At 47.9% G+C, this 26190-nt stretch overlaps 1 protein-coding gene across 7 annotated transcripts; it reads right to left on the bottom strand.

The window, feature by feature from the left end:
• Positions 1 to 1318: 1318 nt before the first annotated feature.
• Positions 1319 to 25859, bottom strand: UBN1 (ubinuclein 1). Of its 7 annotated transcripts, none has more exons than XM_056337794.1 (18): positions 25707 to 25859; positions 24717 to 25143; positions 22850 to 22936; positions 21795 to 21890; positions 21383 to 21517; positions 20667 to 20770; positions 19081 to 19519; positions 16244 to 16314; positions 14792 to 14921; positions 14450 to 14568; positions 13842 to 13970; positions 12780 to 12923; positions 9720 to 9770; positions 8505 to 8547; positions 6945 to 8165; positions 5298 to 5550; positions 4887 to 4976; positions 1319 to 2316 (listed from the first exon to the last, which is right to left on the bottom strand). In XM_056337794.1, the coding sequence occupies exons 2-18, from the start codon at positions 24954 to 24956 to the stop codon at positions 2264 to 2266; spliced, it is 3405 nt and encodes a 1134-aa protein (XP_056193769.1). In that variant the 5' UTR covers positions 24957 to 25143; positions 25707 to 25859; the 3' UTR covers positions 1319 to 2263. The 7 variants fall into 7 exon arrangements, with proteins under 7 accessions (XP_056193769.1, XP_056193774.1, XP_056193773.1 ...); XM_056337799.1 differs by having other exon boundaries at positions 5436 to 5550; XM_056337798.1 differs by lacking the exon at positions 4887 to 4976.
• Between the last annotated feature and the right edge of the window lie 331 nt (positions 25860 to 26190).

The following is a 26190-nucleotide window of genomic DNA, read 5'->3' as shown; positions in this document are numbered from 1 at the left end:
CCACAGCTCTTACACCCAAAAGGAACTGCCATACTAAGTAAGTGTCATGGGAGCCTTGCCTCCCCACACCGTCACGAAAGCGTTGCAAGTTGCCTCGTCAAGGCAGAGACACTGGATTCCTGGCTCCCCATCAGCTCTCAGGTCTCTGTGTGGTTCTGCCTTGCTGTGACTCTGCTCCATACCATTCACTCATTCATTATAGCATGTAAAGAAAAAAATATCCCACAGAATTTCCACCAAATAAACATTTCCCTGAGGCAAGAGGCTTCGCTAAATTCCTAGAAGGAGGGCATTCTGCTCTGGCCATGCACACGGTGCTTCCCAGCAGAAGCATTCAAGTGAAAGCAAAGAGAGGGAGTAGAACCAGTACCTCAAGTCACTCGCCGAGAGTCCCTATCCTGCCAGGTGTCTGAATGCTCTTTCAGCTGCCATGGGAAGTTGAAGGTGCAAATTACCTCTCAGGATTAGGCCTTCAATGGGAACCATGCGACATCCACTGCTCAGAGTCCATCAATAACGGCTGTGCTTAGTTTCAGTAACACAACTTCTGTCTTTGGCTCTTTTGCTACAACCTAGGTATTTTCTGTAAACAAATTTTAAATCTGAGCAGCTTTTTGTTCTTTTTTTTTTTTTTAATATAAACAATGCACTGATCTTGGGAAATTATGTATTAGCTCAAATTGAAAACAGCCCATCTTGGATCTTATCAAAACTGGGGAAAACTAAAGTAGATATTTGTTTTTATACTCAGCGTCAGCATCTTTCCCCAAAGCTCAAGGAAGGCTGCAAGCTTCTGCTTGAAATACCAGTAAAGTCTGTGTGGATCAGCGCTACTACCGCACAATTCAGATTTAGCTGTGGGGGCCTGAGAAGAGGCAGGCTAGGAGAGAGCAGAAAATCAAACCCTATAAAGCTCAGCTGGAACCACAGCCTGCCCTTAGCTATGCACAGACTGAAAGGGCATGCTCAGGAGAAGTATTTAGGTCTAAGACTTAAAAAAATTAAAAAGAAAAGACACACCCCAATTATAGATGGTCCCCATTCCTGCAGCTGTGACAAGCACATGATCCTAGTGCAGAAATCATTGAGGAAAGCAATATTGTTCTCTAGAATTCATTTGACTAGTAGTGACCTTGGTTAATCTAGATCGTTCCCTCTGCCTGCCAAAGAGATCACAACCGACGACCCTAGGAAAGAATGGCTTTAGGGGAGGGCCTGGAACCCACTTGCACAAACTTGGATAAGAACTGGTGCTCTTGCTGGATTTGGTACTGTACTTGCAGTCACCAAGACACCACTGAAGTCCAGACAGTGCAGCTTTTTCTTTTTTTTTGATGTGCAACCATAAAAAGCTCTATTAAATAAACCAGAATACATTTTAAATACAGAATGATTAAAAAAGGGTTGAGGAGCACACAAAACAGGGCTGAAATGTGTGTCACTAGTCCATTCTTGCTCCACCATAAAAGGCACTGGAATTATGTCTTCCTATACACGTGACATGCTGAAAAGTGTCCCATCCAATCCAATGCATTCGATGGCAACGAGGATAAAACTGAGCAGGAAAAAAGCATCCCTTGGAGGGGAAAAAAAAATAATCCGAAACCCAAAAGAAGTAGAATTCTCAAAGTCAATGACTGCATCTAAAAATGTCTCTCTAAAGAGTCTTCCTTCTCCTTCAGAGGGGAACATCAGGTGGTTCGTTAGGTTTACCACACAGGAAACGTTAAGTCCTCCAATTAACTGTAGCACAGTTTTATAGTACAATTGAAGAGTTAGTCAAATGTCTTCAGAAAGCACTGGCAGTGCTAGAATTATCCAAGTAAATCCAAAGCAGAAGAAAGAAGCACCTTTCATACCCTCCACTGGGAAACCAAGGAGGTAACTGGACTTGGAGGTACTTGGCAGATAAAGACACAGGTGGGTGGGAAACCACTGCAAGAAATCCAAGCCACCCGAGTCTCCCTGCAAGTTCTAGCTCCTGCCAGTGCCAGGGAATGCATGAAAGGCAGCAGCGATAAAACAGTGCTACAAAATGCTTCTCTCATTAGGGCATGGCTCAAAGTGGCCCTTTGTGTGGGGCTTAGCTCTGAAAGCCTCCAAGCAAACACACCAATGAGTTCCTCACTGCAGTTCAGTCTCTCCAGTTGTGAGGGGAAAAAAAAAAAAAAAAAAAAAAAAAGACACAGCCAGTATCCAAAGTTCATGACCTGTTCCTCTTGGTTTTATCCTATGTGTGCTCTAGCTCCCCTCCTCGCAGACGTCACAACTTGCGCTGCTGTGCATTGGACCCTTTGCCGTGAAGCTGAGAAGCATCTGAAAGAAAATACAACCAAGTGGGAAGGGGGTTTGACATAAGTTCCAGAGAGCTGCGCGCAGCTGGAGCAGCCAGGTTTCTCTGCACAGAAAGACGTACTTTTCCCTTTCAGCCGCGAGGAATCAGGGGGTAAGAGGACGTGCTTGGAGACACCTCACAACTAGGAGCAGCCCTGCCTCTGCACCTGAGGTGTGGGAAGCACTGAGGGTCCCTGTGGCCTCCCAGCAAAAGCACCATGGCATAGATTCAGATTGCTGGTTGACTGGGTAGCCTATGCCCTTCTCTAAAAGCCGCCCTACTGTGTCTCCCCACCTAGGACAGCAGAAATACATGGTACTGGCTGCCTTGCATCTAAAGGTGGTTTGAAATAACACCAGTAGTAGACCTTTGCCGCTGTAATGAAGGCTTTAGGTGCCTACCGATAGCAACAGCAATCATAGGAATCTAACAACTGAAGTAACAGAAAGGAACAGGTATGGAGGAAAAAGAGAAAATGCACTGAAGAGAGAAAAAGGAAGTAAGTTTAAGGAAGCAGAAGTTTTCCGGGAGCAATTAAAACTACCATCAGACTATGATGAACAAATGGGTGTACTGAGATGTGCAGTTAAGTAGCAGTGGCACTGAGCAGCACAGCAACAGCTTCTTCTCCAGGACAAGGACAGTTCCATGCAAGAGCTCAGCCCCAGCACGTCACATCTGTAAAGCGAGCACTCAGAACCATCGCCACAGCAGCAGCTGTGCAGGCACCTCCGCTAGCAAATGCAGCAGTGACAACACACAAGCAAGCACTGGATGCTCCTTGCTCATACGCTTTTTTGGTGAATGTTGGTATAAACACTTTCACTTAAGACATCAACATTTCCTTGCATTTGTAGCAACCTCCCAGAGTCCTTGCAGCTTTCAGACAGAGCAATACAGCTATGGCCATCTGCTTACACAGCCAGCCACAATTTATGCCGCAAAACAAATGATTACACTTTAAGATTATGGTGGTCACTTAAATTGTGTTCTTCTACAAAACACCACAATTGGTAGTATACCCAGAGATGATAGCACTAGGCTCAATCTCCAATCTTTATGTGAAAACACGAAGTGCAAAAGTGAGTCCCTGATGAAGCAGTCTCAATTGTCAGTTTTTCTTCACTTATCCCTAGTCACCGTTTGTCTACTCGCAGCTTCTGCCACCATGTCCTGCTTAAGACCAGCAGTCCATTGAAAAATGCCTTTGTTACAAGCCCTACAAGCAACAGTGAAGTAAGCAGCCACCCTAAATTCCCTCAATGGGAGAGGGAACTCCTCCTTAGTGACACAGAATACATTTCACCACCCATGTTCAAACCAAACGCGATCACCTCACTCTCTAGCAATTGTTAATTTAGAAACAGGAAGGAAGGATCTGCCACGGCAGCAGTTGCTGCTAGTAGCTGCTGCTTCTGCTCCACCACATTGGAGTGGCATAACAACCCACTTCAGACAAACCTCAGCAAAAGAAGCAAAGACAACAAATTCTTTGAATTTCCACCAGTGCACAGCACACTCTTCTTTCTTCAGCAAAGCAGCACTGCGCTCAGCAGTCAAGGGCAGTTTACCCTACAACTGCTAGGGGAGGCCACACGAACCCCAGCAGGTTATCCACACATCCAATGGCCTCAGTACGACAGCATTAGGTCAGCACACCCACTCCTAAACCAGGTGCATATCACCCAGTCAGACAATCACAGCAGGAGCAGGTACCGAGACAGTGGCACCAAACTACTCTGAAGCGCTAAAGAACACTTGATCGAGAAAGCAGAAATGGCATTTACCAATGGGATAAGCAACTCCCTGAAGCAGATAAGCCCAATCTGCTGGCCCTGCATTTCAATTTTCTAAATGCTGCACGGATCCCCCTCACTTCTCTCCTTCCTCCACAGTGCTACGTATTTACACACGCTCACAGCCCACCAGGCAGGACTCCATTTAGGAGCAGAGAAGGTGTTCCTCGGAAATCTCTTGTTTTATGCATTGCTTCTGCAGGCATCAAACTGGGGCAGGAACAGGCTTAACTGCAAAATCATCATGTTGTCAACACCAAGTAAGGCATCTCCATTTACACTACAAACTTGTCACGAAGGAGGTGCAAGCAATTAGCTCAGTGCACAGACACAAGACATTCTGGTCTGACACATTTTATATAGGTCACCAGTAACAAAACTCCACAGAGCCAGAATATTCATTCCTGGGCCATCCTGGCAGACTGTGCATAAACATGCACAGCTTTAATCCTGGCAGGATAATTCTTCACCACGATGCAAGCAGCAAAGCTGAGTACCTCCAGGAACCAACACTTGCTATAAGCACTGAGGGCCCATCATTCCACAAATGCACAAGTTTGCCCTGGCTAGCTAAAGAGGAAAGGACAGAGGGCTACGCCTCGCTTGGTACCGCAGCGAGGCCACGGGCTTTAGCGACGACCGCGCCGGTCAGCCAGTGTGGACAATCACTTTGCTTTTACCCCTAGAGGAAGTACCTGCTGAGATACAGGGTGATTCACCACGCAGAAGACAAACACGACTGTCTGACAAGTTACCTGGCAAACTTTGCGGTAAATGAGTGGACAGGGCAGAATGTGGGAGTGGCGCTGCATGGTGGGGGCTGGAGTGCAAGCCAGCTAGAAGACCTAGAGAGAAAAACAAAGAAAGAAGAGGGGGGAAAAAAGGGAACAAATACACATTGAAGACAGAAATGAGCAGAAGAGCTGCAGCAGTTAGCCTAGAGCTCAACTTCCAGCTATTGGGACTTCTGGGCTAGCTATAGGGATGTGCCCAAGGTTCTCCAAATGCAGCTGCTGGAGATCTAAATGCATGAACTACAGCATGAAGCAACAGCAAGAAAAATGGGTTGGTCTGCAATGGATTAACACAGTAGAGCACTGATGTTCTTGTTATTCGACAGCACAGGCACAAGTAACATACACATGCATGAACAGGAGTATACTCACTATGGCCAAGGCCATGGTGGAAAGTTCCTGGAGCAGGTCCCGTAACTATTGCATCCTTTGATACTCCTGCTTTTGGGGAGGAGTCTGAACTGAAGGAGATGACATGAAGAGGGAAGGAATGAATAGGAGAGATAATACCTAATGGTGTGGAGCTCAGGGCAGCTGGCAGCTTTGGATTGCTGGACTTGTAGGATGGAGCCAGTACACTTAAGGAGGGAGAATTCGTTAGCAGCACAGCTCCACTAGTTCCTTTCTGAAAAGCAACAGAAAAGGTCAGTCAGTAGGTTAACCAAGGCATAGTATCAGTCATACTTAAAAGAAGATCTGCAAAACATGGGGCGCTCAAGAATTCCTCCTTGCAAGAAGCACCCTCCCAGTCAGGGCCCAAGAGCTGTCAACCCTTGAGGCCACCTGGAAGTGCCCCAGACACCGGCAATCCAGCTGCTGGATGCTACGCTTGTCTAAACGCGACTGTATTGGATTTGACTCCGTTATTCCCTTACCCTGGAACTGTGCCTCTATTAGGCAGAGGAAGAACTTACGCACTGCCTGCAAGTTCTAGGGAGGATGCTTCCTGCTCACTTTTGGCAGTGTATCACTGCTGACAACTCAAGGCACCAAAGTTTGGTGTACCCCTGCACCCAAGAACATTATTTGAGATCTCTCCCATGGAGAGACATACCACTGGGGAATGCCTTTCAGCTCTCTATCTCAGTAACAGACAAGGTACACAGGCTGAGCAGTACATGGTTTTCAGGCCCATTTAAATATACTCATTTAACTGCCCAGCTCTTTCCACATGCCACAAAAGGAGGCAGGTATGAGCAGCCAACAACAAATTAATACCCAAGCATTAGGAACTATTACATTTTGTTATAGATTAAAATTATGGCCCTTATACCATTAGATACAACTCTGAATAACACAAATTTTTACAGGTAACCCAGGAGTCCTTCACGAGACATTGTATCCCAACAAACTGTCAGAACCTGAACTCCATAGTGTGCCACTGAGCTTGATTTCAAACATCACTTCAGTAGCTTATGGGAGTAACCGGGGAGCAACAGAAAATGGGCAGAGAGAACCACCAAAGAAAGCTGGGTGGGCATTTTGAGTTTATAGTCCAGTATCTTAAGTTATTTAACCTACAGGTCAGTTGTGAAGAAAGTGGCAATAAAACCAAAATCACTTGCAATAATTTAAGAAAGGCCAAGTTTGCAGACCGAATTAACAGCAAACTGGTCACTACAGTATTAGTTTATGCAGTGATTTCTAGCACTCGCGATAACTTACCTTACCACACTTCCTCCTGACCCAAACAGGAGCCCTACTGTTCCCATAACTCACAAAGCCAGGGCAGGAACATTACACAACCTACACAAAAATCGCAGTCTGGAAGGTACCACAGCATTTTGCTTAGCTGTTACTTTAAACTGAAAATGAAAGCTTGACTTCTGCAGCGCAAGCCCATGGCAAAGGCCAGGACTTCCCAGGCTAAGCAGCCATGATCCAGACAGTCATTCAAGAATTTCAGGAAATTCTTTTGAAGTCATCACTTCACGGCAAGTCTGAACAAATGAGGAGATGGCCTGACACAATGCCATGCATTTTCCTGGCTTTAGGCTGGGCCAGCACACCCCTACTTACCGGCACAGAGGTAGAAGATGCGGTGCTGCTAACAACAGCTGGCTTTAGGGAGGAGGTCAACAATTTGGCCACCCCTTGAGTGCCCCCGCTAGAATCTCCATTTGAACCTCCAGGAGGTGCCACCAGAGTCAGTTTCTGAGAAACAGGTGTCTTCTTCACGGAGGAGCTTGAGGATGGGCGGCTGGATGCCTGGCCCGAGGAAGGGGTCTGCACACTGGGCAATAAGCTCCCAGAGGAGCAGCCCTGGTTTGCAGAAGCTCCAGATGAGGAGCTGCTGGAAGAAGCCCCATGCTTGGAGAGGGAACCAGAAACGAAGGGCGATTTGTAAGATTGTCCTGAAGAGCTAGAGCCACTTGAGTGCTTTCCTGTGTAGCTGAGAGATGATGAGGATGAGCCTGGGCTCTTGTGGGAGCTGCTGGAGTTTTGGGTGCTGCTTGGTGACGCAGAGGAATGGAAGCTCTGAGCTTTGGTTGATGACTTGACCTGCTGGAGGAGGGAGCGTTGGGGCAGTGGGGCAGAGGACTTGGGATTCTGCAGTTTGACAAACTGAGCCGGGGAGGTGAAAGTTTTCTGTAGCTGGCTGCCTGAGTGAAAGACCTTCACCTGAGAAGCCTGCACTGGGGTGGATGTCTGAGACCCATGGCTTGGCCGGACCAGGCTGTGGTGTTTCTGTTTAGCCTGGTGCGCCTCAGGAAGGATTTTGCTGGGAGAGGCTTGGCAGGATAGGTCTTTGTAATTAGAGTTCTCTGTCTTTTTGTCTTGAGAAGACTGGCCCAATGCCAGGGCCTGCTCAGCCAGGAAATTTAGAGGAGACTGGAGGGAACCAGAGGATGATGTAGGAGAAGGGTTGGACTTTGGAAACGTCCTCTTCTCCTCTGAGGATGCAAGAGTTGGGATCTTCTCTGGTGGAGCTTTTGGAGCTCCAGGAAGAGTAAAGTCAGGGCTCTCTCCCACTCTGCTGTTCAGCACAGCCAGTTCCTTAGAGACTGCTTCGAGGGAGGAAGTGGGATTATGAATTAAGTCCTCATCCAAGGAGTCATCCATGAAGGTAGCAGGAGTGCCAGTGCTGCTGGCTGCTTGGGCTGTCCCAAGGGACAAGAGTTCTCTGGTTTGGGCACTGATGCCCAGAGCTCCTCCCTGGGGCTCTGAAGACAGAGCTAAGGTGCTGCTTGAGTGCATCGAAGGAACAGACATCTTTTTATCTGGCTTGCAGGAAGATTCCTGGAACAAAAAAATCACAAGAGAAGGCAGTCAGAACAGAGGCAGGATTTACTGCTGACAAGGGAAGGGAAGGTTCGCAATTTGGGGATAAAAGGCAGAATAAGCAAGTTCTGTGCCTGCTGGCCCCCCGCCTCCCTGCCAACTACTGCTGTTGCCGCCATCAATTTTAGCTGCTGTTTTAGTTGTTTTTTCAAGCCCAACGCCAACTAGCATTATTTCACAACACAACTTCTTTGTACCTAATGTATAGATACAAGGCTCAAATACAGGATTTAAGATGGCAGTCACCTGACTCTTGGTATATGTCAACCACAAGAACCAAAAACCACAAGAACTCACCTTCACTTTCACCTTAGTAGGAGCTATAACTTTCTTCTTCGCCCTGTTTTGAGGGAGACAAAAGAAACATAGCTCACTCAATGTCCACATGGAAGCATCCAATTAGGGAGCACACCTGGGCCCTGTTAATGACGATCCACTGAGTCTTTTACAAAGAACCGAGGGAACAGAGGCAGCATCTCGGGTTGCTAGGATTCAAAACGGTGTGACATTTGGTTGCTGCTCTAGGAAGCCCCAACTCCCACGCAGGGGAATGAATTAGGGAGCAGAGCAGAGTCTCGAAATGGTAGCAGAGCAGTAAAAGCACTCAACAGATACCTCCTGCACCAGCTGCAGGGCCAGGAGCTACTACAGGAACCCACTGCTGACCTAGCTATAGCAACACCCAGAGAGAAACTGATACAGAGACTGTTTTGGAGAAAAGTTACACATTTCTTTCAGGTTCCCAGAAGAAGTCAAGGATGCAAAAGCATCTGCCAAATTCATGGAAAATAGATCATTTGGTCTGGTCAGATGCAATCTCTGGTACAAGACATCCCTGAACTGCTGGAACAGTATGGCTGAGGGAAGGATGACTCTATACACTCTATTGCATACTCTCTCTCACACTTCCCTTCACCCATCCAGTGCCAAGAACAGGACTGTCTGTCAAACAGACATCAGCCTAAGTCTGTATCATCATCTATTACAGACTGCCAGCAAGATCCACAAGACCCTTTGGCACTAAAGCACCTGCCCAGCTGGATTCTGATGGCTCTCTTGCTTTGCCACCCACAAGCCTGTTGCACCATCTTCACTAGCTTGAGCTCACTGTACCCCTCCTTTAACCAGGCAACAAGAAAGAGGGAATCCAGTAAGGACCGACTGAACAGGCAGCAATAATCACAGTGCTGGCATCACACTCCATTTTACCTCGATCTGCCTCCGAGGGACTAGCACAGAGGCCTGACTCCAGTCTGTTGAACAAGGCCAGGAGGCAACCTGGCTTCAAAGTTCTTCTCTTTCAGCTTACTGTACAGCTAAAGCACCTCAGAAGTCTGTTGTTGGGAGATGTCACACACAAACAACTACTCTCCCTACACCTCCCCAAACGAAGCAGCGCCAAACTATCTGACAAGAGCCAAGCAAACTCAGGTGCTCCTGCACGATCCACCCAGGCCCCAGGGAACGGAGTTCACCAGTTATCACTCCAAAGGAATGCTGCGCGATACTCACAGGACTGATGTGAGGTGTCCATGTACACGCCTGCTCTCCTTAAACAGTGTCCTAAGAAGGGAAGAGAGCAATGAGAAGTGATATCCAGCAAGACCCAGTAGAGCAGCTGGGATCACTGGAGATAGAGCTGCAGAGTACAGCAGGGGACTTAGTGAAATTAAACCCACAGAGAGCAAACAAATATTCATCCCTTTTCCAGGAAAATCCTCCTGAACTCCCCCACGCAGTTCCCTCTCTGGGGAGCTATGCTTGTAGGCGCTGGAAAGGCCATTAAGGCAGTTGTTGGACAATAACTAAGGAAAAAGCTCTGCCAGCTTAAAAAGCTGACAGGCAACTGGAGAGGCAGTACAATCGTTCAAGCTGGGCATTAATTACTGCTGCCACAGATCATCCAAGAGCTCTTCACCGATTTCAAGGGAGAAAAGTTACCTTCCCTTGCCTCAAATACAGCAACAGGGATGAGAAGCCGTCGCACACTGTGTGTCTGTTGCCTCCGCGTCCCCGGCAAACAGCTGAGGTGACTTCTTAAATCAGCACAACCATTTCTGTAACAATTGACTAACCACAACCAATAAGTACAGCTTCAGCCAAACCCCTTTACTACCATGGCTAAGTAAACCAGAATCTCACATGAACACTCTTTCACCTAAAACAGCTGCCACCTCAGATGTCAGGGTGAGAAGCTTATAAATACACCATCAGTACTGGCATACAGAATACACTTCTCCTCTGCTATTAACAGCTTAATAAAGACTTCTGTCATCCTTTTTCCTCTTAAAAAGCAAGTTGATTTTAACCTTGTATTTTGTTAATTGCCTTTTAGTGCTAACTGAGGAAACTGAACCATGGCAGGGCCCCTCTGAACTCATACACAAAGCTGCTACTCTGTCCACCTTCAAGTTCCTCTTAAAGATAAACTTCTGTGATCATGATGACAGTGAATCAAGCTGACTTGTCCACAAAAGTTTACAGTTCTCCTAGTGCTGCCAATCCCTCCCCTTATGTGTGGCTGTCGGTCTACCCTCTGTCTTTAAACCACCAAGTCATAAAATCGTAGAATATCTTAAGTTGGAAGAGACCCATAAAGATCATCAAGTCCAACTCCATCGAGTCCCAGCAGGAGAAACCATTGTCCTTGAGCCGTTGGAAAGCAACCAGGAAAACCACTTTTATTCAGTTATTCTGTAGTTAACTTCACTGGAAGGCCCTCCTACACTGAGTCTTAGGTGAACATCTGTATCCCTAAGAACAGCTTCACCCACAAACTAGGAGCAAAAGATTTTAATTTCCTTCTATTCAAAGAAAAGCGTTTTTAAACCTTGGCAAGCTAAGACTCTCAAGCTGGTAATATCTTTATTAACTAAGCAGGAATCTGCACCCACCTCCTAATGCCATCATTCAGCTCCCGTACACTACAACACACTACAACCATGCTCACTACTTCATGTGCATATGCAACTGCAATAAATGGCCACAGACTTTTCCAAAGGGATCCGTTAACATGCTACCCATACTTACTGCTCTTAAGAACTGGTACCTACTTCTTCCTTTATCCCCCATGAAACCGAAAAAGCAAGTTCAGCAGAGAGAAGACAGCACTGCCCATCTCTTTATATACAAAGAGACAGAGATTCCAGCAGTAAGACTGTACAGTTGTCCTTTCTTTAAAACTATTGAGCAAAACAAAGGAGGCCAGAAGCTGGTGACAGTCCCAGTAGAACGACTTTCTTCAGTTTGTAGGGCTCTCTGCAACTGCCAGCTCAATGGCACAGATGGTGGAGGGTGTGAAAGAGCAGGAAACAGCAGTGAAGACACCAGATAGGGTAAAGAAAACCACACCAAATTCCTGCTTAGCCTGCCAACTCTCTGCTGTGCTAGTGCAAGCCCCTAAAACATTCTGCTTTGCTTTCTTTTGGGAATACTCTAGGGAAGATTTCCCAAAGTGTCTGAAAAATGTATCCTTTGTGAGACAGATTACAGAGTAATCCTTTGTAACACAGGGTCAAGAAACCACAGACCAGTCAGCCCCACCTCAGTCCCAGTTCTACCTTGTAACTTGTCACTGCCAGCAGCATCCAAAGGTCAATACAGGGAGCAAGACCACTGAACATTGTCACTTAAACCTGGACAACAGCACGGACTGCACTCTCAGTAAGTTTGAGGGTGACATGAAAACAGCGGGAAGGGGGAGAATATGTTGGAAGACAGGGGCGCCATTCACAGGGACCCTGACAGGCTGGAGAAGGGCCAACACAAACCTTGTGAAGTTCAACAAAGACAAATGCAAAGTCCTGCAGCTAGGATGGAATAACCCCACACAGCAACACAGGCCGGGTGCCAACCAGCTACAGAGCAGCTTGCAGAAAAGGACCTGGAGTCCTGGTAGAGAAGTTGAACATGACTCACTACTGCAAGGGTGTACTGCTGAGAGCTAACTACATGCTGGCAGGTATTAGCAAGAGCACAGCCAGCAGTTCAAGTGCTTACTCCTCTCCGTTTAGCACTTGTGAGGTCCCATCTGGATATGGCATCCAGTTTCAGGGTCCTCACAATAAAAGAGGGATGTCAACAAACTGGAGACAGTCCAGAGCCACTGCGACGGCTGAGGAACAAGGACACATGACAGACAAGGAGAGGTAGAGGGAGCTGGGTTTGCTTAGCCTGGAAAATGAGAAGACCAAGGAGGGATCTAATGGCAGTCTGCCACTACCTGAAGAGCAGGGAGGCCCAGAGCCACAAAGAAGATGGAGCCAGACCTTTCTCAGAAGGTGCACAATAAAAAGCAAAAAGAGGGAATAATAAGTTCAGTACAGCAAGGGGAATTCTAATTGGAAATAAGGAGAAAAGATTTCATGAAGAGCGATTAAGTACCGTAACAGGGGCCCAGAGATGCTGTGGTAATCTCCATCCTTGGAGATTTCCAAAACTCCATACAACGAGGCCCTGAGCACTCTGATCTAACTGTGAAGCTAGCCATTCTTTGAGCAGGGGTAGGGCTAATGACCTTCCGAGGTCCCTTAGGACATGGAATCCCTGGAGTACAACTTGATTCTTGCTCACCTGGCCTGCATCCAGCCTTTTGGCCAAAGGGGCTTCACCTCTCCATCTAGGAAGGTCTTCACATAATCCTCTAGAGACTGAGCCTTATTCTTGTCAAGGTCATAACCATCCAACTTAATCTTCACCAAGTGGCAAAGCAGCTCCCTGAAGAACAGGAAGATTTCAAATACAGTTACGCAGATCAACTTTCCCCAGTTGGAGGTCCTCCCGTTTATCCAGGGCTGGCTAAATACGCCAAGACACACCTGGCTCTGTAATACCTTGCTAATAAAACCGACCCTGTGCAGCCTCCGCAAGAAAAAGGAAGGGAAAGGCACGTTCCTCGCTCTCTGTGTGCACACACATCAATGTGCCAGGGGATAATAGCCTTGTTACCCCTTCCCATTTTAATCTCCTGAAGCAGCAGAGGTGGTAAACCAGTGCCAGAATTACAGGCATCATTAACAACTGCAGAACTGAACCTCTCTGCAGACCTTCATGCTGAGAGGCAATGAGAAGGCAGGAAGTGAAGCTTGCTTTGTTCTACATGAATCAGCCACCTACAGAGCAGCACCCCAATTTGTTACAGAGCAAGATGAAAAAGACAGCCGGACTGATTCTCATTTTATCCTTTGTCACTTTCCCCTTCACCCCACACTCTGTTCTTTGTCAGACTCCTGGGTGCCAGGAGCAGCAGTCCCCATTAACTTCACAAGCGTTCACAACCAGATTCTGGTTGTCTTAAGAGTCTGGTCTGTAAGATTTCAGCAATTCAGCTGAGTTCCTTCTTTTCCTAGAGATCCGCCCCTCTTTTTGGCCTCTGCATAAAGGCTTCTTAGCACTTCTCTCAGTCGGCCTATGCCTGAAATCAGCTTAATTTTGCAATGTATATAAGGGTGAGATTTAATAAACGCAACAGTGGCTTCCATAAACAGCACAGTCTGCCACAAACCTCCAAGCTGACTGTTACTACAGACGATGAGCGCTGCTCTGAAAACAAGATACACACACCGAAATGCTTCCCTTCCAACTGCATAGAATAAGACAAGTCACCAGTTCACTTAATATCTAAATCATGCAAACCTGATTTCATCATTCCATTGAAATTTCTTTCGCGGTCCCATGACACGCTTCCCTCCCTTTTCTTCATCCTCCTCATCATCAGAACAAACTCGATCGCGCTGTTCTTTGTCCTTTTCCTCTTCCAGCATCCTAAAATGGAGACAGAGATGAAGTGGAAGTCATTGTCCTGGAGGTTCAAGGACAGGATTAAGTATCTCTAACAACACTGTTCAGAGGTCTCACTAGTCAGCGATAACACACGCATGGGAAGAGGGCCTGAACCTCTTGCTTAGAGTGAGCTGAGCTAAGTGTTCAAAGTTAAGAAATCTCCTGATATTGTACAACAGAAACCACGGGACTAATCCAGCCTTACTGTTCTCAGACTGCCATGTTCTTAAAGACACGCCTGCACAGAAGGGAAACACTTCAGCCAAGTTACAGCCTCATCAATGCTGCTGTAGTTGGCTTCACCATAGATAGCACAAAGACGGCACACAGCTTAATTAGGCCAATTAATGCCCACCAGCAGTTTTTGACTACAGAACAAAAATAGGTGGTAAACTTCATGAGGTCACAGGGAGCCTGCTGAGAGGGGCTACAGATGCAGAACAAGCAAACAAGGAGCTTACTTGGCAAACCTGGCCTGAGTATGGGCTTGGCATTCCTCCTGGTACTTGGCCATCTGCTCTGGCATAGCCCTTCCAATAGCTTCCTTTAGCTTCTGTAGAGGTTCCTTCAGTCGGCCACCCTAGAGCAATCACAGAACAGACTGATGTTCCACATGGTGTGTGCCAGCTGAGGCACCCAAATCTGTCAGGTCAAGACCTGGCCAGTTCTGAATCTGCACCACCAAACGTGGTGCCTGACCCATGCTCAGTGCAGGACAACACCACCTTAGGTAGACAACAGTTGTGCTCTGGAGATTTGGGTTAACACACATGAGACAGGGCTGGGCTGCCAAATTCACTCACCTGCTCATAGAGATAAAGCTTACGGGCACGCTTGACCAGAGTGTCCTTACTGCAGGGGAAGAAAGCAGCCAGGTGAGCGTACACCCCTGACCGGATCTGGCTGTTCAACTCCCGGGTCTGCAGCTCTATGCTGAAGAACAAAACAAAGACAACGTTGACCAGGGATCTGGCAGGGGTTCTCTAAGCAACATCAGTGCAACTCTGATGCAACCTGGGGAGCCGGAGGCAGGGAGAGAGGGGCAGAGTACAAGCCAAACTATGTGATAGTTCTTTAGATTTTAGAATCAACAGACTCAAGCCCTTTATCCCAAGCTATGCCTTTTAATCTAGTTTCAGAGTATCTGGAAAAGGAACAAAAGGATGTCAGCAGTCTCATTTGTTCTGCAGTTCTGCCTGGCAACTGAAGTGCAGGAGCATCAGGCAATGAAATGAGAGGTACACGCTGCTTATGTCAGATACTACGGCAGTCTAACTCAGGATTATATAGAAACAAACTTTATCCCTTGAGCTTGAACTTCCTTCCCAGTGAAGTAGGTTAGAAAGGTCAGCGTGTGCCAAACCCATCTGCACAGTTATATAAAACCTAGGGAGACCAGCTTTTTAAGTTTTTGTTTGGTTTTTTTTTTCTCAGTGTCAGTAAGTGTAAAACCCTCTAATTGATTATATGGCAAAGTCACACCAATCTATAATCTCTTCTCAATGTGGTTAAAGTTATTGGTTTGACAACAGATTAGGACTGTTTGTGCAGTCACCACTAGAATGCTGAAAGGTGGTAATCACCACTTGAAACGAGACAGAAACAGACTCCCAAACTTCCTTTTGGCATTTCCCTTCAAGTGCCTTGATAAACCTTAATGAAATTAAAGCCTCTGTGTAAGTATTATTACACTGTGATGATCACAAAGCTGCGTGCATTCATCAGCCTTCTCCAAGCACTTGAAGAAGAATGAAGCCATTATCAACAGCTGCGTGAAGCAACACTGGTATTCTATAATTGGGGAACTTGAAAACACAGAGCAGTAATGGAGTTTCCCCAGTACGCACAGAAAGCCAGTTGAACACAGCAGTCTTATCCCAGCTATAAAACATTCCATACAACATATAACTTAAGTAGCAAAGAACATGCCTGACATCTCTGACAGGGGGAGATTTAGTGTTCTTGTATCAAGTTACAATCACAGGTCAAGTGACCAAATTTAATTACACAGATACCAAGTAACACCTTGAGAACAGGAGACCTGGATACATCCCCTCCAGCATTCCCCTACCTCAGCTATACATCATAGTTCAACTGAAAGCCATTCCTAGGATAACATGAAAGTCTCCTAGGCATGTTCTGAGTGCAGGATCTGTACAAAGACATCTGCATAACTCCTGCTGAACCTGCTCCTGAATTTACCAAAAATGCTCTAATATTCTCCTTCCTCACTCCTCTCTCACAGCAGCACTTACTCCAGTATGATGTTGTTGATATCCTGAGTGAAGAATCTCTGTTTGCCTTCTCCCTCTGCAGCTCTGGCAGCCTGGAAATCAGCAAATAACACAAGTCATCATCAGTTCACAGATACAGACAAGCACAAGCAATCAAGTAGTCTTGATTCAGAAATACTGTAAAACAAGGCACAGTTTTATTCCATCAAACTCTGCACCAGCTACCTGCTGTAGACAGGCTGAAAGATGCCACAATTGATAGACAGGAGAGAGATTCATGCCTGCCCCGCTCCTCCTAGGCCTCCTCAGTTCCAAGCCCAACCCTGCCATCTGAACTGGTGAGACCATGCCCTGCCCACAGACCTTCCCATTCTAGATTCTCCTGTCCAGATGTACTAGTCAAGTGCATTGGAATTGCTGCACTGGAATGAAGATAACCTCCATTTAACAAAGGAGATTGCTTGGTGGCAACGGGTGGCTTTGGCATACTTCCCATGGGGAGAAGGGACAGTTCCAGTGCACGGTTTTAACTTCACATTAGAGCTGTTAGATTGAGTAATATGAGCATAGCACTTGTCCCTGGAACATTTAATGAGGGTCAGGAATACTTATCACCAGGCTTTCTAGACCAATCTGAACACTAAGCTAAGAAACCAACAGAAAGACCCACAGGGGACAGTTATTCCCAATCAACACCATGGAAACTAAAAAAAAAAAAAATAATAATTAAAAAAAAAAAATCCTGTTCAGGAAGCTTCCTGAGCTATGACTGCAGCAAACACAGCACTGCCCAAAAATCACACCCATGAAAAATATGTCCAGCAGGAAAATAATTCCAAGAGATTAACAAAACAGTAAAAAACTGCCAAGAGCTTTCAGTCCCTTCTGAGCAGGGATGTAAACAAAACTGGGATTCATACCACAAGGCACCACATCAAGTTAGCGATTCCTTGCAAGGGAAAGCAGACCAGGACAGAAGGGCATGATTTTGAAATCCCCTGATTTAACACTCCAAGGTTGAGGCTGGTAAGCAATTAATTTATGCCCAGAAAGTGTACATTCCTCTTTGTCAGCAATGGTTGGTGGTGTCAAAGGAAAAGGCTCAACACTAAAGAGAGCCCTCAACAGGAAAATTATTTTAGGAAGGAGAGGGCTAAAGTCAAATCAGTTTAAGTAGAAGAGGAAATGCCTGGAGGCTCCATTTAATTCAGGGGATGCTCCCACCTGCTGGGATGGAAGACACCTGGCTCACAGAGGTATGGCACCTCTTCATCCCCACCTGCAACAGAGTTCACGTCACAAAATCCTATCTGACAGAAGCTTCAATTTCTTAAACCTTGTATTTGTCCTCCCTGGTTTCTTGTCTTAACACACACAGTCCAGCAACAAGAGACACAGCAGCAGAAGCATCTCAGCAGGAAAGTCTGTGGGTAGTCTGCTATTACACTATCTTGCAACCACATTAACGATCAGCTTGATATCATGGGACCTTCTGTAATATTCTCCTTTACCTCAGATATAGTTCAGAAACAGCTGTTTCACATTGAGTGTTTGCTGTTAACAACCTAAATAGCAAATAGAAACATCCATGAAGAGCTCATTCTTTTTATCAGCTGTGGCAATATTTTTCTCAATTCATCCTTCTCTTCCATCTGCTCAACAACACTATACACACTCAAAATGTCTCAGCAGAACACAGCTATCTTTAATAGCAACTCATCTTTAGTAACAGGAGTTATTAAGTAAGATATGCTTAAGTAACTGGTGCTCTAAATTACTGTGCCACAGAAGGCCGAACACACACCACTGCAAAGGTCTAAGAGCACTGTTTACGACTTAAAATCAATGTTTAAAAACTCTAGCAGCAGGAACAAAACACTTCAGCATTTATTGACAGGCTGATGGCAACAGCCCTCACATCAGAGGAGCCCCATTGCAAGTCTGAAGGCGCACTTCAACATGTCAGGAGAGGGATCCCTGACCAGTACCCAGGGCTCTCGCTTCTCCAGAAAAGCGCTTCCCAAAGCCCAGGGCAACACTTTGGAGAAGATGGGGGAGTCCCACAGGAGTCCAGCTGTAGGAGGAGCTACTGGCGAAAAGACGTGGGACCACACTTCTAGAAATTAATATATACCACTCCCTAAATGGTACCCCAACACTGAGATATTGAAGATGGGTAAAGAACCCAAACAGCCAGTGATGCAGCTCCAGTGTGGGAGATGTCAAATTGCATCCATGCTTCAGTGAAGGCATCTGCTTGCATATGACATGGGAAACAGCTCTAACAAATCCTCAAGCCCCATCTACAGGGCTTTTTATGCCTTCTTACACTGTAGGGCAGGTAATGCTTTCCAGCTGCACCCACTTATTTTATATACAGAACACTACAGGCCACTTCACAGGTGCTGTCCTGACCATCACAGCACATTAAAACTATTATGGTGGAATTTCCCCTTCACCCTCATTAGTTCACATTTTAAGTTCATTCATGTTAAATTGACTTTGGTAATTACCTCTTGCATCCGGTCCATACTTTGCCAACAGAGGTCAAGAAGCAATACTGACAGGTGTGATATTGTACTACATTCATGCATTATTCATGTTCATTAAAGACAAAGTTTTAAGGACCTTTCCAAACCAAACCATTCTATGATTCAGTAGATAACAAGGCCAAGGCCTTTGACGCTACCTGATGCCTAGGCATTCAAGAAAGTGACTTGGCCATAAGAGAAAACTGGGTGACACAGCAGTGTGATCCCATGTGGCACTGCACTGTGCTCTTCTCTGCCACAAACCCAGCAGAGCTGCCCCCCTCCAGTAATCACACCATCCTACTGCCCTGCAATGAACTGCCATACCTGAGCCAGTTCTTTGATGCGCTTCTCCAAAGGGGCTGGCAGGCCTTCTGGGAGGGATGGTGGTTGTTTGAAATCTTGTTCCAAGCCCATCCCAATAGGATCACTCCCATCCTCCACATCAGGAAAAGGACTTCCTTCTGGGGATTCACTGAGAAGCCGCTCCAGGTCTAAGTCAGTTAATGAGTCCATAGCTGTCGCTGCCTGAAGCAGGTCGTTGTCACTGGCATGGCCAAAAAGTGACAGCAAAGGGTCAGCTATCGCCTCTGCCTCCCTTGGCGCTGGAGGTTCTGCTGGTGAAGGAGTCGCCACCTTCTGCTCTTCATCTTTTTTCTTCTGAGCATCCTTCTCTTTCTGAAACTTCTTCAGCATCTCCTTGACACTAAGAGCTCCAGAGTATTTCTTCTTCTTCTTCTCCTTACTTGCATTTAATGCCGTAAAGCTGTAAACAAAGTACAGAGGAGGAAAGGGAACTGAGATGAATACAAGATGAAGGGGAAGAAAGAAGGATACCTTCATCCCAGTCCACTTCAGCCATATGCACCAATCCCCTGGAAAGTCTCAGCCCCTTAACCAATTACACCAGGAAAAATATACTGCAGCCTTTTAAGGTCCTGCTGTTTGGTCAGCTTGGAGAAGAGACGGCTGTCCTTCCTCACTGAGGAGAGGTGATGGAGCTTAAGCCATCTCCACTCAGCTATGCACTTATTTAACTGCATGCATTGTTCCAGAAAGGAAGAAACAAGCAAGAAACACAAACTAGCGCAGAGGAACCGAAGCAAGAGAGAGTTAATGTGACAGCAGCTTGATGCTTCTTGCCTATCAAAACCAGAACAGCAAACTGCTTTTCCTTGCTACAAAGGAATCGTGTATCGACAGTACTGTGCCAGACATGTGGTTTGGTGTTGCCAGAAAGCAGATTCAAGCAGGAGAAAGAAAACCCTGAGTAACAGTTACAGCAAGAAGGAAAAAACTAGAAGGAAAATGTAGGAAAAGAGACAGAAGCAACAGATACAGACATTGAAACAGAGAGGCCAGGCAGACAAAAGCAAGGGCAAACCAACAGAACAAGAAGAGAATAAAGCACTCATCCAAGAAGTACTTTGGACAGGAGTACAACAACTACACAGCGAGAGCACCAACACACAACTTGCCTTTCTGCTCTGGCCACCCATGTCCTTCTGACCTCTTCCTCCCTGTTAACCTGACACTCATACAGCTCTGAGTTCATGCCCTTTCATTCTGCCCTTCCTCCCATCAACTTTGTCTTAGTAGTCCTTTTCCTTCTCTTCAGGCTCTCCAATATCTGTTCCCACCATGAGCGCCTAAACAGAGCTCCAAGGAACACCAACATCGCAGCTAGCTGTGCCCCTCTGCTTGGGACACTTGCTGTGGAACTGTGCCCCTTCTCTGATCTTCAGCTGCCTTTTTTCTCCCACTTTGGAAGCTACGGGGGTTTGCCTGCTGGTGTTTATGCAGCATGCACTTGAGCCACCCCACACCAATCAGGTACTACTGCAGCAGAAGAAATGCCACCTGTAACCCTGAAGCCAGGTGTCGAGCAGCAGGTGTTCCCTCCCCCTCCTTACCCAGCTTTTGGAAACTTGGACTTTTTGGATTTCTTTTCCTTGTCGTAAGAATCATCTTTCTTCTTCTTCTTCATTTTTTCACCTCCATCTTTCAACTTCCGCTTCTGGAGAGGGTTGAAATGAAGTCACAACCAAAGCATCTCCTACAATGCTATCTGCACCCTCAGAGCCATTTTGGGCCCTCTCCCAAGAACAGGAGAACAGCTCCTTCCCCACCCGACACATTAACCCAAACCCCACACATCTGTCACCACGGTGCTGGCATGCACTGTCTTCAAGAACTCACAGCACACCTAGCTTTTGCACTAGAGATGATCCCATCCGTAAAGGGGAAGGGATGCCAAATGCTGCTGCTGGTTTTCCCCTTTTAATCGCCTCACCTCAGCACTGTGAAAACAGAGCTGTCTCCAACAGACGCTGCCAAAGAGGACCACTGTTTTCTCCATCCCCATCAGGCTAACCAATTTTTCAGGGGGACAAGGGACTACTATCACCTCTACTCTAGGAACTAGACAACCCCACCAGAGCCTCATCCATGCCAGATGTGCTTCACTTTACTATCAAATACAGGGACAGAATGGTATTTCAAGTGTTCATCCCCATTCTGTCCACACCAATTCACAAACCTCAACTCTACTTTGAATGTCAACACACTTCACAACGCAAACTCTCCAAGCTCTAACAAAGAAAATGACCAAGAAAGCTGGCTTGCTGACCTTGGGACATTTTTTCTTTTTCTCTTTAACATAATCATCTTCAGATTCAGATGCTTGCCGAAACTGCAGTGTTCCTGAGTTGATGTAAAACCCTCCATACTTCGTGGTAAGAGAAGCCGGAACAAGCTCATCATACTGGAAACAACAGAGAACAATCTATTGGTGCTGTAAGCTTTGTTACCTCATTCTGTAGCTGAGTTGCTTGGAGAATGGAGTGGGATTTGTGGACCAAGAACCAACAGGGCTGTGGACATGCCTGCCAACCAGCATTCTCCTGCCATGCAGTTGCCCCAGGAGTTGTCGCCCCCCAGCCCTGGCACGCTCCTGGCTTGCACCCTGTTCAGGTTCTCCCCAGATGCCAGCTCAGCCCCCGCAGGCCTTTAACCAGCCTCGCTCCTGCCCCAGTACTCACTGCTTCAGAATTATCGATGAAGGAGTCCGATTCGTCATATCCATACCCCATGTCAATCAAGTCCTGAATACGGTCCTTTCTGCGTCTCTTGCCACCCTAAACAATAAAAGATGGACAATGTATTCATCCTCCTTTTCCATTTACCGTGGGGACAGGCCCAATACGGGACAGTGACATTGGCTCCAGCACAGAAAAGGGAACAAGCTCTGTCTTGCTCTTAGAAGCAGCAGAACCAAACCAACGTTAACTCCCATCATACCGTAATCTCAGGATACGGTAAATCCACTTTTAGGCCTTGTCACACAGAACCAAAAAGGACGTGGCCAAATGAAACAAGACGCTGACCTGCCAGACAGGCAGAATTTGTGTCAGCAGACTACGCTGAATTGGTCTGCACCACTTCAACGTTTCTGCCAGCACAGAGATGGACTGTTCTAACTGCTATGCAGTCAGTACGAAGTCAGTACTACATGGATCAAACATACACGTGGTACATCAGGCTGACCCATAGGTCAAATCTGGACCACAAGCCAATACAGCAACTCTCTATCCAAAAGTGCCAGTTGTAAAACATAATGCAGTTTTATTGCCATCTAGAGAAATAAAGTGAGAGGACGAACAGAAAGGAAATGGGTAAGACAGAGATGTCTGTTGTGGTACCCAGCTCAGTACTACTGTCCTAAGGGCTGCAAAGTCACCACAGCACCATACTTCAAGACTTGACAGATTACATCGTGCTGCAGCAACAAGGCTTAGAAATTAATCTTTGCTTAAGAAAATTACATTTCATGAATTACAGTAAGTTATTTGCTACTACAAGTGAGAAGGCCATTCACTTTAATCAGACTAATCCGATTTAAGAACGCATCTGAACTATTTTTGTGGAACACAGCCCTGAGGCAGAAAAGGAACATAGAAAACAGTACCTTCCACCTAGGATAAAGGACTGCAGGAGAACAGGAGCGTAAGAGCCAATAAACATTAAACTACTGGTTGAGAGCTAAGCAGCATTGCCCATTCTAGAGGATAACATAACATAAAGAAGAAAAACATACGTATTTTTCTTCAAACTTCCTAGCAAGAGCCTCCACTTTATGCCTTTCCTTTTCATCATCATTAAAGGGATCAGCCAGGTCTTTCTTCTGCAAAAATAAAGACGACAAAAACATCAGAATTGATCCAGTTACACTGCCACCAAATCCCCATGCATTAAACCCATCATGACTAGAGCATCCAGGCAAAAGCTCAGCCAAATCAACCTTTAGTATTTAGTACAGTACTATATAGCATCTTCATCAGTGACATAGAGAATGGGATTGAGTGCACCCTCAGCAAGTCTGCGGACAGCACCAAGGTAAGTGGAGCGGCTGCCGCCTGAAGGACATCATGCCATCCAGAAGGACCTGGACAAGCTTGAGATATGGGCCCACATGAACCTTATGAGGTTCAATAAGGCCAACTGCAGGGTCCTGCCCCTGGGCTGGGGCAACCCCCAGTATCCATACAGGCTGGAGGATGCAGGGATTGAGAGCAGCCCTGCAGAGAAGGACTTGGGAGTACTGATAGATGAAAGGCTGGACATGAGCTGGCAATGTGTACTCGCAGCCCAGAAAGCCACCCGTCCCCTGGGCTACATCACCAGCTGCATGGCCAGCGCGGTGAGGGAGGGGATTCTGCCCCTCTGCTCTGCTGAGACCCCCCTGCAGCGCTGCCTCCAGCTCTGGGGTCCCCACCACAGGAAAGACATGGACCTGTTGGAGCAGGTCCAGAGGAGGCCACGAAAATGATCAGAGGGATGGAGCACCTCTCCTACAAGGAAAGGCTGAAAGAGCTGGGGCTCCAGGGAGACCAGGCTTTTCAATACTTGAAGGGGGCTTATAAGAAAGATGGGAGCAGACTTTTTAGCGGGGCCCATAGCGATAGAACAAGGGGGAATGGCTTTAAACCAAAAGAGGGTAAATTTAGATTAGATATAAGGAAGAAACTTTTTAAGCTGAGGGCATTAAGACACTGACACAGGCTGCCCAGAGCAGTGGTGAATGCCTCGTCCCTGGACACATTCAAGGTCAGGTTGGACGGGGCTCTGGGCAGCCTGATCTAGTGGAAGGTGTCTCTGCTCACTGGACTAGATGGTCTTTAAAGGTCCCTTTCCAACCCAAAGCATTCTATGATTCTGAGAGCATCTCTAGGTTTTGGATGCTCTCTCAGCCAGTTCTGTACATGTCTCTAATTCTCCTGACTTTCAAAACAAAAAACAAACAAAAAAAAGCAGCGTGAATTATCAACGCACTGCTAAACAGTTCTGAAGAGCAACAGTAAAAGTCAGCAGAATCCAATCAACTTTGTTTTCATAGAAAAGCACCCATAACACAAGGTTCACATGCTACAGAAGTTTGCACATCATCATATCCTGAGAAATGGCTTTCAACAGGCAAACAATTGTCAGGCAACACTTGAAAGCACCACGTCCACCACACAGGAAGAGATGCCAAGCACTGTGGTGGAAGCATTCACACACAGTAGAGCAGAGTCCCAGAAAGATATAAGCACTTGTCACAGAAGTATTTCATTTCAATGCTCTTTGGAATAGAGCTCCTCATAGCCATAGCCAAAATCACTTTAGGCCAAACAGTTCCAAACCAAACGAGCATTACGTCCCACACTCTGCCACCAACACATCACCCTTCTGAAGTGCAGTTCCAGCCAAGGCAAAGGAGTGGGACAATGCAGGCTGGCAACAGCTGCCTGGATACCAGTTCTCCTGCCCGCGCGTTGCCTGACCACCCTCTTTCCAGCTCTCAGCACCTTACAGCTAACACGTGCCCAGCTCTCAAAACAGCATTAAAACAGCAATACCAAAAAAGCCTTTGAAATCTTCAGATACCATGCAGGTTCCCCACAGGCCACAGGTAGGGGACTCACCTTGTCTCCTAAAGAACCACCTTTTACTTTCCCTCGACAACTCTTCAGAAGATCTGGGTAGAAGAATTCTGGGCAACGTTTGTGATCCGGCTCAAAAAGAGTAAGCGTGATTCGAACAGCTGTCGCTGCCGGTTCAGAATCCTGGGGCTGCTCTCCATCGTCTTTCCGAGATCTCTTCAAGAAGCTGCTGCTCAGTGGACCATGGAGAGTGGTGAACGAAACCCTGTGGGGCTCCGTCATGGCTATGGCCAAGTCTTACCAGTCCTCATGGCATAGTTCCCATTGCATCACAAAAGGCCTGCTCCAGCTGCACAGACACGGATTTCACCGGCAGCTTAAGGGTAACTGAGGATGTTGGCTGTGGAACAAGGCATCTAATTCTGAAGTTTCCTTGGGAAACGGCAGAGGCCCGTGCTGCTAGCGCTTGCTGCAATCATTAAAGACAAAGAAAGAAGTCAAGCCTCGAACCAGACTTCCCTCCAAGGCTGGCAGCCCCCCACGCCGTCACTCCTTTCCAGCCCCAGGTGTCCATCTTCGCAGCACACCGCTCCGTTGCTACCGGCTGAAGGATACAGCCACCGAGCGGCCCCACCAGACTTGCTGTGCCGCGGCCCAGCAGCCCCGGGCACTAACGGCGGCCGGGGCCGCCCCGCCCCGGGCCAGGGCCCCGCTCCGGCCAGCGGCCGCACGGAGCCCCAGACACCCCCGCCCCCGGGCGAGCAACTCCGTCCCCAGCACCAGCGGGCGGCCCCGCGAAGCCCGGGCGCTGGCTGCCCTGCGGGGGGTCCCGGCCGCGCTACGGGCCGCGGAGCTGAAGGGAGCCCTGGGGCTGCGGGCAGCCCGAGGCCGGTCGCGCGGAGGGGGAGCGGGCCGCGGGGCGGCGGGGAGCCGGGGCCGGGCGCGGAGCCGAGGGGCGGCGCGGGGCGTGCGAAGGCGGCGGCGGGGCAGCGGGGCCGGGCGGGGGAAGGGGCCGGGCCGCCCCGCACTCACCGCCGCCGCTGCGGGACGCGGCCGCCGCCGCCGCCGCCGCCTGACTCCCGAGCCGCCTCCGAGCCCCGCGTCTACGTCACGTGCGGGGGGGCACTGCCCTCGCGCTGAAGCCGCGCGCCCCGCGCCCAATCGCCGCCGCCGCCGCAGTCACGCCTCGGAGGAACGGGCGATCTCACAGACGGCCGTGCCACGTGACGGGGGCGGACCAATCCCCGCTGCCGGTACCGCCTCGTCCCGGCAGCCCTTGCGCCGCGGCGGCGGGAGGGAGGGAGTGCTGAGAAAGATGGTGGCAGTGCAAGCGGCTTCGGACGCGTTTCGGGCTCCGCCGGCGCAAGGGGGCTCCCTGCCTGGCACCGCCGTACCTTGGGCTGCTGTGGGGAGGACCTCGGAGGGGTGTGGGGACCGCGGGCCGGCACCGGAGGGTGAGGGGCGACAGCGGCGGCTGTTTCGGGGCGCTCAGAGCGGCTGCCCGCCTCCCCGTCAC

Source organism: Falco biarmicus, chromosome 4 (assembly GCF_023638135.1).
Source record: "Falco biarmicus isolate bFalBia1 chromosome 4, bFalBia1.pri, whole genome shotgun sequence".
Classification (NCBI taxonomy): Eukaryota; Metazoa; Chordata; class Aves; order Falconiformes; family Falconidae; genus Falco; species Falco biarmicus.
Note: the sequence above shows the minus strand (reverse complement) of the source record. Positions and strands in the feature narration are given on the sequence as shown.